The 12,816-nt window shown below is 39.6% G+C and overlaps 1 protein-coding gene across 1 annotated transcript in view; it reads right to left on the bottom strand.

Moving 5' to 3' along the window:
* Positions 1 to 12,816, bottom strand: part of XKR4 (XK related 4) — a gene marked incomplete at both ends in the record, with an annotated part of 328,847 nt that overhangs the window by 122,649 nt on the left and 193,382 nt on the right. The window contains one exon of the mRNA XM_080938735.1: positions 7,150 to 7,349. Coding sequence (XP_080794861.1) covers positions 7,150 to 7,349 — 200 coding nt within the window. The remainder of the gene's footprint in view (positions 1 to 7,149; positions 7,350 to 12,816) is intronic.

The following is a 12,816-nucleotide window of genomic DNA, read 5'->3' as shown; positions in this document are numbered from 1 at the left end:
GTAAAATAGAAACTGCAAAGCAGATAGGTCTAAGGGAGTTGGGAGGCATTCTGTGCCCAGCCTGGCACACTGTCCTATGCTTTTGTTTCTTCTGCAAAAATACAGACACAAAACCTGGTGGCTTCAGAAGACAATGACAAGTGCTGGAGGCAGGAGTGGATAAGGAAAGGGGTTCTTCCCTGAGAAGGTCATAGTAAGGTCACTAGCTCTGTCTCTACCAGCTTTAATAGTTCAGCTCAAAACCCTGAGATTATGGTCTTGAGGCTCTTAGGCTCTGACAAATAAGGTGACTTTTACAATGCGGAGATTTTTTAGCTAGTTACTGGTAACAACATTTTTCTGGATGTTTGAGGAACGCCCTTAGTTGCTAATTTCCCAGTAGCCTCACATGATCTGAGACAGGAATAAAAAATATTCTTTAAAAGAATTTCTTCTGGTGCTAGGGTTTTCATTTTGATATAGGGTACAGAGATGGCCTCAGATATGCTATTATAAGGATGACTTCAAACTTATGATTCTCCTTCTATCTCCCAAGAAAGTAAGCCTGGTTTTATTCACTGTCAGGGATGGAATCCGGGGCTTCTACACACTAGGCAATACTGTACTGATGGAGATACATCACAGCCCTTTCTCTTGTCACAAAGTACCCAGTTGAAGTCACAGGTGAAAAGGGAGGCACACAACTCCAAATGCATACAGGATACTTGAAATATGACCGAATGTTAGTAAAAGTTGGTATTACCTACTGGCTTTTGTTTAGCAAAATTTTCCTGGGCAGGTGGCTTGGGGACAGTACTTGTCCATGTACAGGTTTCATCACTAATGAAGTATCAGGTTATAAAGAGTAAGATTTGTTTGGCTTCCAATCTTGCAAGTTTTGGTCCATGGTTACTGGCTGAGGTGGTTTGGGTGTACAGAGGAAATTCCTGGAGGCAGTAACATGTGGTGGAAGATGCTGTTCCCATCACAACATCTGGGGTCAGGGTAAAAGGAAGGAGTAGCAGCTCAATGCCACTTTCAAAGGCATACTCTCCATGTCTAAGCTGCTTCTTCTAAGTCCCCTCTTAAAGATTCTGCCACCATTGAGCACCACTGACCTTTAAGAGACACTTTATATCCAAAACACAGAAGTCAGCAACTCATTTGGTACATCACAACTAAACACACTTAAAAACTAGAATGTGATCTATCCAACCATGACAAGCAAAGTGGGAAATTAAAAACGAGCAACTAAAACCATCTGGAAAACATGGGAACACCTGGGTTGGTAGACTGGCAACTGGCCCAACCTAGTAAATCCTGGTTTTGTTTTCATAACCTTTCTAGCTCCTATGAGGAACATGGCTTTTGAATGAGGCTTCAGTATATAACCAGATGTGAACCTGGCTATCAAAGCCAAGTGCTTTGGTGTCTGCATAATTGCCTGGGTCATAGGGATAGTCATGGTGAACATCACATAGTACACTGCGGTTCCTCATAGCAGTCCTAGAGCTGCTTTATGGAGCACATCTTTGGAAACGGGAATCCTGATACTAAGCAATGCTCTTTTGTTGAGGAAGGTCTGTAGACAATAGTCTGTTACAAGTCAATGTCTTCTCTGCCATTCTATGGGACTAGCTCTAAACAAACTAAATTGAGTTCATGCTCTCTTTGTGTACCCAAAAGATTGGATCTTGGACTTCCTACATATGTCAAATCTGTAGTTTTACATCTAAAATAAAATTGAGTGTCTGTCCTCTCATGCATATCAAATCATCTGTGTATTGATCTTATACAATGTAGATGCTCAGCAAATTATTATTCTTAGAATATAATGACAAGAAAAAAAAAAAAATAGTAGGCAAGCCTTGACCAAATACAGTTAAGTCCCAAGAACTTTTTCTTGCATATTTTGTTAATTGAATCTATAGATGTGAATCCATGTGTATGAGGGTTCTCTACAATCAGCAAATCACCACCACAAAGCTAAAAGTGTCACATAGGAGATCCTATCCTCAGCCTGGTCTTTACTGATTCCTGGATAGAGCTTGTGGGCACAGTGTGACCACTAACCCTTGATTTCACGATTAACATGAAACCAACATCCCTGAGTTCTTGGCCACATGTCCCAAGTCCCAGTCACCCTCAGATCTTTAGGACTTTCAATTCATTGTCTTTTGATGTGCCAAAATGAATATTTAAATCTTGGCTGTTCTTTTAGACCCATTGTTTTCAGTGTCACCAGCTTTCTCTTTAGTCAAGTTCAGAGACTCTCCTGCCTGAGGCTGTTTTCTTCTCCTTCGTGCCTGACAAGAGGTGGTCCACTCATTCTCCACAAAATGTCTCGTGTTTTCTTTTCAACATGGACCCATCAATTTGCATCCAAAGTGCGAACTCTCCTTTTTTTACTTTCACATGCTGTTATTTTCTTGTTTTAAAGCACCAGACCCCACCTAAGAGCCACTCACTCAGAACTTTCATTTTGGCAAATGCGTTGATTAGATCAGATACCACGCACATTACAGTCCAGGAAGCTCCACATTACATGCAAATTCTTTCTGCTAAGTGTTTTACATTCACCGTCTCACTTAATTTCCACAGTCCTGTGAATTAGGTACCGCTTTTTTTTTACCCTTCAGTACACAAAGGGAAATAGAGGCTTAGCGATGATGAGAAAGCTGCTTAAACACCTTGGCTGAAGTTCAGGATACCAGGAGGAAAGACAAACTGGGCCACAGTCACTGGAATGGGCAGCAGTCCCAGCTGAGGGAACTGAGCTCTGGTCTAGCGTATAAGCATCAATGTACCAGGCGAAGGTATAGGACAAGTTAATTAATGTCTGAAGAGAGGCTAATGCCTGCTCATAGGCTCTGAGGAGGGAAGAGAATTAAGACATTCTCAGCGAAGAAAGGAAGAGAAGGCAATGACAATTGAAGAATGACACAATGACCTTGAAAACTGAGGTTTCAAGGATGGCTAACAGAAGACTATGTTTGCAGTATACTCTCTATCTCTGCTTGTCAGGCTCCATTCTTTCTACTGGCCTGAGTTCTTCTCTGCCTCTTTTCCTGGGTTATGAGACTGATGTGGAGATGCTCTGGCAACAGGAAGCCCAGGGTGCACTGACCTTTAATAGCTATACCTCCTTGTATGCTTCTTACACAAGGCAGAGCAGATCCCAGGAATGCTCCACTTCCAAGAGGAGTGGCTAGGTAGCACATGTTAACAGAACTCAGTTGACAATGAGGATGGAAAGCAAAGGCTGCTGTGGTTTGAGATGCAGCCCTCATTCATACTCTCAGGAGAACAGTCAGGCTGTCTTCCAGGAGGAACTGAAGGACGATTATATCCACCAGCTCCTCCCTAAGGCTGTCAGCCTCCAACACAATGAGGTAGCCCTGACTCAATGACCCAATGACTGAGGAGAGAGAGAGAAAGGATCTCACAGTTAACAGAATTTTAGGCATAACCCAGTTCCACAAGGAGAACTCCATTTCTAACCTTTGCTTTTAAAATGGCATTCTTCTTGTTTGATTTTCTTTTTGTTTCTAAGCATGTCCTTCAGAGGATAGTTGGTTGAAATTGAGGCAATTAAAGCAATTTTACTTTTACAGTATAATAGTAATTTTAATCATAGTCACGTGAAAGGCTCCTAGACTTACGATGGGTCTCAGCCTGCTGAAGAACAACGTTGTAGGATTTTAATTGAGGGCTATTTGAAAATACTTCACAGGTTTCTGGGAGTTATCTGCACTCACGGAGGACCCTGCTTTTCCATTCAAAGCCCAAGCATTTCATCACTAAAGATGCATGAATACATGTCAGACTAAGCTCTTTTATTGAATTGACTTTTTTTCTTTTCCTCCAGAGGAAAAATGCTCTGTTCTTATAACCCACGCCAATTTCATTTATCAGCCGGATCCTTGAAAGTGAAGATCTGTGAGTAGAAGAGATTTCTGATAATTGATTTCCTTTTATAACAAGGAGCCAGTGAGTAGTGTCTGAGCTGGTCGGTGGCCACTGACAGCATTGTGGTAGACATTTGTTTGCTTTGCGAGTTTTCATTCCTTTCTCTTGTAACATCCTACAACCCCTCCTTTGTTGAAACTCATCAATCATAAAATCAACCTCATGCATTTTCTTTTTCATTTCAATGAATTGCCTGATTCTACTGATAATTTTTGGTCATCGTGCCCATCAATCACCTGGCAATATTGCACAGGTCCTGGTGTACTCTGAAAATTGATAGTAATCCTTCTTTGGCCAGCACTGAAGTCCAACATATTAGCCCAGAGTATGACATAAATGAAGAGATCTTGGTCAATGCAGGGGACAGAAACTGTCTATGAAGAGGCTCAATTCAAAGAAACCCAAACTTTGTTTAGGATAAGTAATCTGAGAGAGAGTAAGCATTGGGTAGTAGATATTTGCAACTCTAGTACTTTAGAGAATCCTGGGTTGAAGTTCCTTTTGGGCCATTGTACGAGACCCTGACTTAACACCAAAATCAAAACCAAACCAATCAATATACTAAGGACTACTTTCCCCTTCATGTGTGTATGTGGGTGAGCATGTGTGTTGTATATATTGTATGTGTGTGTGTGTGTGTATGTGTGTATGTTAGTGTGTGGGGGAGAAGAGAGAGGGAGGGAGGAAGGAAGAGAATGTTTTATCTCCATACTACTGGGATTAAGGAGCAATACCCAGCTCAAGGTTGTCTAGAACCCCAGGTAACTTGTGCACTGTTTTACTGTGGAGAATTCTGCATACTGGGTCCCTGTCTATATCCATTGTGTTTCCTTAACCAGCCAATAACAGGTAGTTTATATGTATCTTTTCTTCTCTGATGTTTTGTGTGAAGGGCCACCTTCTCTTTCTTCCAGCTTGCTTTTTGGCACTTGAGAATCATACCTTATGGATGTTTTTGTTCCTCTCTTATTTAATTATTTTTAATAGAATATATTTTAATTTCCCCTTCCTAATTTCTCTTGGATCTTTCCCACATTTCTACCCACCTAAGTTTATTCTCTCTCCCTCCCTCCCTCTCTCTTCTCTCCTCTCTCTCTCTCTCTCTCTCTCTCTCTCTCTCTCTCTCTCTCTCTCTCTCCCTCCCTCCCTCCCTCCCTCCCTCTCCCCCTCTCTCTTTTTAACAAGAAGAATGAAAATCAAAACCAACAAAACCAGAAAAAAAATAGCATGGAGAGGGGAAAGTGGATTCAGCATTCCATTCCTTATTAAGAAGCTATTTTCAATTATTGATACCTTCTACAAAGGGATAACCAATCTTCTCCAGTGGAGTGTCACTGTGTGCACCCACCACACCCACATATTCAGGGCAGACCCCACAGTTCAAGGGAAAATGACCAACAGAAAATGGATGCCCTGTTTTTTGTGTACTTCTGTAAAGCGTCTGGAAACTGTGCTTTCTCGTGTAACATCAGGGTTGAGCCAGGCATCCCTTAACTAATAGGTCACTTGATACTAGAGCTTTGTGAGCTGAATTAGGTTCTCTAAAGCAGACATATTTTTTAAGCATATGATTTAACCTTGACTGAGCAGAACTGTGACTGCAGAAAAGGGACAAAAAATCTAACTTGGGCTGTTCTTAGTAGCATTTGCTTCTGTAGCAGACATGACACCTCTTAGCTTTTGGAAAGATCCTAAGCTTGCACATTGATCCTCTACCAACCATGCAACTGAGACTCTGACAAGGACAAAATTCAAATACCCTGCCTGTCTACAGCTCGCCTGTCAGGTGACCTCAGTATGTGTCTTGTATGTACTAGTTCATGTAGTTTCTTTTCTGTGACTGTAAAAGTTCACATGAAGCTGGTCATGATGGAAGATGTCTGTAATTCCACACCTGGGATGTGGAGGCAGGAAGATAAAGAATTCAAGTCCAGCCTCTGTCCGCTACACAGTGAACTGGAGAGCAGTCTACATTTGCTTCTGTTTTAAAAAAAATCCATTGACAACTATAAATAAATAAAAACACAGTGAACTTTCCCATGGGGTAACATGCATTTATAACAGAGTCTCTGTTTCCAAGCTTTAATCACTTACAGTTGGCTCAGAATAAACTGATAAGGACAGTAGGTGTTTTCATCTCCAGAGTACCTTCTGTATTTCTTTTCATGTCATATTTACCCTGCCCTCTATCTCTAAATGAAAGCACTCAGCCTAATTAAACATAATCTTTCCATAACAGCTACAGAGACACCAGACATTCCAAACACCATTCAGATCAAGTCTCTATCTGGAGCACGACAGAGCATGGTAATAGTATTGTAACTCAGAAGGGCTCAAGCAGCTCTGCTGAGGAGAAAATAGCATCCACATTGTACTGTGCTATCCATGGAGCATTATCTACCTGGTAATAGGATTGACAACTACATCAGGAAACACATTAGTTAGATATGTCCCTTGCCCATAATACTTACACCAACTTATTCATCCATCTATCTACAGGAGCCATTTATCCTCCTCATACCTTGTTCTAGGACAGATCTGAGCACCAGTGCCTAAGGAAATATCCATTCAGTTTATTATAAATCCAACAGTCTCCTCTTTGACCACATGACCAAGCAAAACCACACAATATTAACCAGGTGACTATATACCTGCCATGAAGTCTATAGTACAGAAATAACTATTGTTAAATATTCATAACATTTTTCATGTGATTTTAAAAATGAATTATTATAACGTTTCCTTTTCATCTTTCCCTTTGTGTTTCTTAATGTCAAAAGCAATGATATGGAATATGTGTGTGTGTGTGTGTGTGTGTGTGTGTATATGTGTGTGTGTTTGTGTGTGTGTGTATACATGACAGAAAATAATAGCTAGTTTTGTCTTTGTAGTTTTTGTAAATTATTCTACCATGGAAACCAGAAGGTTTTAACTCTATGCCCATAGGGAGCAGCTACAAAATTGTAAATTACATTTTCCTCTGCTAAGAAGACAGCAGGAGGGCAAAGGGATGGTCTTTCTATTAGTTAACCATGAAAGGCAATGGTGAAGAAAAATATCATGCACAATTCACAAACCATGTCCAAACCGGCAGACATACAAAAAGCTTAAGATGCCAAAGAAGGACTCCAGGCATCTTTGGAATGTGATGAAAGTAGCCCATCTCTCCCCTAATTCAGAAACCAAATGGCAAGCCCTTACCTTGGAGGGCCTGCAAGCTGTGAGTCTGTACGATAATGCAGAGCTGCAGGACCAGTTGTGGCGCACTCTCCAGGAACGTGGCTAGCAGATGCAGCATGCTCACGTCTGCATACTCATACACCATCTTCCAGTAAAACCTCCACCTGCTACTCTCTCCACTCTGCCGGCTCCGGATACCTAAGTATATTGTGTGCAAGTACCTGAAAGGAAGCAAAGGCGCAAGGGAAAGATGAGTGACAACTTGAAATTCAAACTCCAAAATCCTTTTCCTTTTGCGTGGGTAGGCATGCATACAGAACAAGGAACTTGGTCACTATTGCAGCTCAAAGGGATGTGCCTTTATAAGCACCCGCAGCCTCACTTGCTCTGTTTGGGAGATTACGGGCTCTGTAAGAGCCCTTTACAGGCATCCCGTTGCAATGTGAAGACGTAGTAGATGGAATTTTGTGAACACGGGGTCGGGAAGGGTTTTTTTCTCTTTCAAATTCATCTCCATCCTTTCATGTCAGATCTTGTGTGTACCCTACTGTGGACACAAGATGACTGAGATCACAGAGCACATCTGTGGTCCTAACAGTTATGTGCTTATAATTTTCTAGTGCCTTTAAAATGCTTTGCCATTATTTAATAATAATAAACTTATGAAATGAAAGATAATTAGGCTAATGAACCATTTATGCCTGTCATAAAGATTTCTTTCTTTGTGTGTGTGTGTGTGTTTAATGAATTTATTTATTTTATTGGCTATTCTCTGCCTTTACATTTCAGATGTTATCCCCTTCCCCCAAACCCATGAGCTGCTTTCAATACTGCGTTTGAGCTGACCCTCAGAGAATTGAGTAGGGTCTTGCCAGCACGCTAAAATCCTTGGCTCTCTGCTAGTCAGAAACATAAAATCTGTAGGGGTAATGGGCTCTGTCCTTCCCCATGTCTTGTTAGTTTTTTCCCATCTTTGTGCTCTCAGTCCTGCGCTCCTGTTCTGCAGTGTTTATGAGAGATCCATGCTCACTTCTAGAGTCTGCCCTGTGGCACTCTTCCTTGGATGTGAATCAACACCTCTAGACTTTAGTTCTTGTGACTCTCTTCCTCTGGAATGCTATGCCTTTCCATGTTTCCTGTCATCCTGAAATGTTAAAATAACACTTCCTACCCCAATCCCTGTCTTCTCTTCCCACCTATGGATACATGACTATTTTACTGTTCATCCCCATTGTTTTTGTTCATATTTTGACCGGAGGAAAAACAATCTTTTGTGGTGATTCGCTATGTCCCTATTGTATTTCAGAATATGAATTTCCAGAGAGGAAAATGTCAAACGTCTGTGCCCTTTTCTCCCTTCAGTTAATTTATATACATTTACTTATTCAGTGGATTCATACAGAACACATGAAGCAACTAGCCTTTTTGTATTTTCCCCTAGGTAAATGTAAACCTGCTGGAGTGTTTCAGATAGAAAAGAAAGGAATCTGACACAGATTTTATAATTGTTCATTGCTTGGGAAACAGAAGTCAGGTGGGTAAAGGCAGAAGCAGAGGCAATGGCTTGAACTATTGAAGGAGCCCAGGCCAAATAAGATGCTGGTAATATTCATAGTGGGATGTTATCCAAGGTGGGGCATACCCTAAAGTCTTCATCAGCACCATTTGCATTTGGAAGAACTCAATTAAGGAACAACTGCAATTGTCTTTGAACTTCCAGTGGACTCCCCAGACTACTTTATTTCTGGTTCCCACTGGGAGGAAATCATGTATATTCTTGACATTTTGCTGCCTCAGATTTAAAGGCTACAAATATCTCTCTGGTCTGTGGCTCTCAAGGACCAGCACAAGAAACAATTACTTCCCTAGCACCACGACCTCACAGTAAAGCTAATACTATTGATAGGATTCTCCTGGAAGAAGAAAACAAGCGTTTTGGTGCATTAGAGTTTCACATGTATGAAACATGAAACGAAACCTCCCAGCAACACACATATGGAATCCTAACATTTAAAAAGCGAGGAGAATGAGCAAAGCTATCATGTCTTGGGATTTGAATGTGCTAGAATAAATAACACCAAATTTAGCACCTCAAATGTTTTATTTGAACAGCTCTCTGACATAAGTACAAAACCAAAGTAAGTCCCTGTGGTGATTTACAAATAGTTCCTGACTCTGACTCCTACCTCCACTGCCCTTGGCCTTGGGCAACTTCCAGTTTCCTATCTGTCTTTGTGAGTACCTTTTCTTTATATATTTAAGTATGTTTTAAGTATACAGCACTAAAGTATACAGTACCTGTCCAGTGATTTGTTAACTTAAATTGTTACAATTACATTAAGTTATATTAAATTTAAATTAACCACATTCATTATATTAAACTATGTCTTACTAATTATTTACTTCATTTATTATTTGTTTAAATTAATTTATTTTGAATAATATATTAATTAAATGAAATGATAATATCCTTTGTGCTCCTATTCACTGTGGTGGGTTCCAAATTTCACTCCAGATAGGAAGTTTTACAGTGCATAAATTATTACAATAGACTACTTGATATATCATAGCCAACAACAAATGAAATGAGAAAAAATCCCCTAATAAGATCTTGTCTACTGTAGCCCAAAGGTCTTGCCACTCTGAGGGAGGAGTAGAGGAGGTTGTGTGAAGTACCAAGCTAGGGATTCACTTGTGTGCTTTATCTTAGCAATAGCTACAGGCTAAGGACATGCACAAGCACTCTACTAAAAATGTGCTGTATTATACACAGCATGATATTATCTAAAGAACAAGGGGGATTAAAGCTCAAATGCTCAACAGAGTATGGCTAGAATCACAGTTCATTAATCCACTGTAGAGTTAGGGGACTGTTTCCAGGACTCATTTGTGATACTCAAATCTTGAGATGCTCAAGTCCCTTACAGAAAGTCTATGCACATCCTCTTGTATGTGGACATAATTTCTATATTACTCATAATCCAAACTGAACAGGAAGAAACAGGAGCCATCTGTACTGTTTAGCATGTAATGTAACATCAAGAAAAAGGTGTAAACACATTCAGATGTGATTTTCTTCTCTTTCATTTTTGATCCGCTCTTGATTAAATCCATTCCATTCCTCCCTAGGTTTATCATTTGCATATGCCTGTTTCCCCTGTATTCATGACTCTATGATTTCCCCTTAGATCATTTTCAGTACTGACATGTGACTTTTTAAAGTGCTAATCTTCAGTTTGGCTTCTAGTATGGGCCATATTAACTAAATTGTAACAATCCCTACTTCATGTTTTACTCCACTGTAACCTAGAATCCTAGACTGAATAAGCTAGCAGGATTTAGAGCTCCTTTGTCAGGGCTACAGGACTGATAATGGAGCTTGGATCAAGATTTCAGGTATTCCAATGCCAAGACCTTCAATATTTTATCTGTGTTCATCTGACCTTAGTAATCCTGGAATTTACCACATATAAAACACACAGAATTCACTACATTCTCCCTGTCTTCTCCATGCTTTTGTTAATAGAAAATTTTGTTAATAGAAAATAGATGTTAAGGTGAAGAATTCTATACCTAGATAGACCCAGGATCATGATTCTAGTTCTAGGGATCTGAAAGGAAGACATATTTTCTCAGCCAAAACTTTAATTGTGTAATTTTTTAAAAAGATGCTGAAATCATTGAAACTAAGATGGAATTATATGCATAAGTTGTCTATGGAGCAGCAAGTGATGTCAAATATCCTTTGAAATAGGCCTGCTTATTTCAGGAGTCAAATAGGAAGTAACAAAGATAACTTAAACTTTGGATTTTCTCTTATTATCTGATACTCACTATCTGACTTATGGAAGGGCCACCTTATCTCAGGCGTTGCAAAACCAGTGGACAGCCATAGCTCTCTTTCTATCTTCTACCTTTTTTTCAGTGTCACATATAAACATCTATCAGCTATCTATCCAGTCATTCATCTGTCTCTCTCTACTTGTCATCTACCTATCTGTCACCTGTTTACTTATTCAATCTATCATCTTTAGTAGTTACCATTATTACAATTAACCATGAATCCGGAAAACTGAGATGCTGCAGATACAATGTAACTATATATTTATTGGGTAAGAGAAAGATGGATAATGTCCAGTCTTTGGAAAAATAGGCTTTGTATATCAGCATTAACATGATGTCACTGGACAAGAGTTTATTCTTCTTTGACACTAGGTGTTATGGCTTCTGATCTGGAGTTTTTATACATGAGGTTAGGAAAGATGATATCGCCTTTAAAATTACTGTGCAGGATAGATGAGAGGCTGCTTCACAGTTGTTCTTCTTTTGTATTTTAGGTATGAAAGCCCCAAGCCTTTACTACTCTTCTCAGGAGACTGAGGCAGTAGCATCTCAAGTTTATCTCCCACAGACAAAATTCAAAGCACCACGGACAACTTAGCTAGATCCTTTCTCAAAAACACAATTTAAAAATGAAAGTTTGGCTACAACTCCGTGGTGGAGAGATTACTTAGCGCACACAAATTTCAATCCCCAATTCTGGGAAAATAAATGTAACTTAGGCTCAAGTCATAAATTTCACACTGAAATATAATATAGCAAATATAATAAATTGGGAACAGTGTAAGTTGTTTCAAGCATTTGGCTTGTGAAGCATTACATGGATAATATGTGTTTCACTTAAAGTTGAAAGAGATTGAATATATATGTATATGTGTGTGTGTATGTGTGTGTGTGTGTATACATATGTATATAGTGTTTCAGGTAGCTTGCATAGAGTTCTGATCAAGTGTTCTATTAGCTTCTGCTATATCCATGGCTTAAACAGGAATAAGTCTGAAGATATTATATATATATATATATATATATATATATATATATATATATACGCATTATAATACTGAATTATGTTTTATTAACTTGTGGCACATGAAGCAATTTAGCTGTTAGTTAGCAGCTGCTCTTTTTACTGTCTGCAAAACAAAGTCAAATTTGGCAGAAAAGCTTTAGAGAGACATCATCAATAAACAATGACCTGAGAAAATGTTATTTTCCTCTGTTGCTTGGCTACAAAGCTTTATAAGTAGAGGTATGACTATGAGGCCTCTATGGTATGTCTATGAAGTATGACTATGAGTATTATTTGCTATGACAGTAAGTTCTCCATTGGTTATGTGGAGAACCACGGTTACATCTTATATATAGTGATGCATCCCTATAGTTCCAGTCACTTAGGAAGCTAAAGGGATAATCCCTGGGGCCTGGAGTTCAAGACCAGCCTGGGCAACATAGCAAAGCTCTGTCCCACTATTGTCCTGAAAATAACCAGTCATCACTTTGTTTAATGCTGGTGTTTGTTTCATGTTGCAAAAGAGTGAACTTGATATAAATGTCTGCCCTGCATTTCTATGCTAGAAATTTGCCAACTGGTTCTATTTCCCATTAATTATCCAAACAGAAAAGTTGTGCATTTGTTGGACGAGGAAAAAAATGGAATGATTTGACCTACCATTTGACACCAACATTAGGATCACATGCCTATGAGGACAGATGGGACTCTTCTTCTCACTTCCACAGGACCAGAGAGATCTGTGACCCACGCTGGAGTTCCTGACACTATCCCATTCCCTGTTGTCATTGTCACAGTGTCTGGCTGCTCTCCCTCTCATCAGCAGCACAAAACCTCTC

The sequence above is a fragment of the Micromys minutus genome (assembly GCF_963924665.1).
Source record: "Micromys minutus genome assembly, chromosome: 26".
NCBI lineage: Eukaryota > Metazoa > Chordata > Mammalia > Rodentia > Muridae > Micromys > Micromys minutus.
The sequence above is the reverse complement of the archived record's forward strand: the minus strand, read 5'-3'. Positions and strand labels throughout refer to the sequence as shown.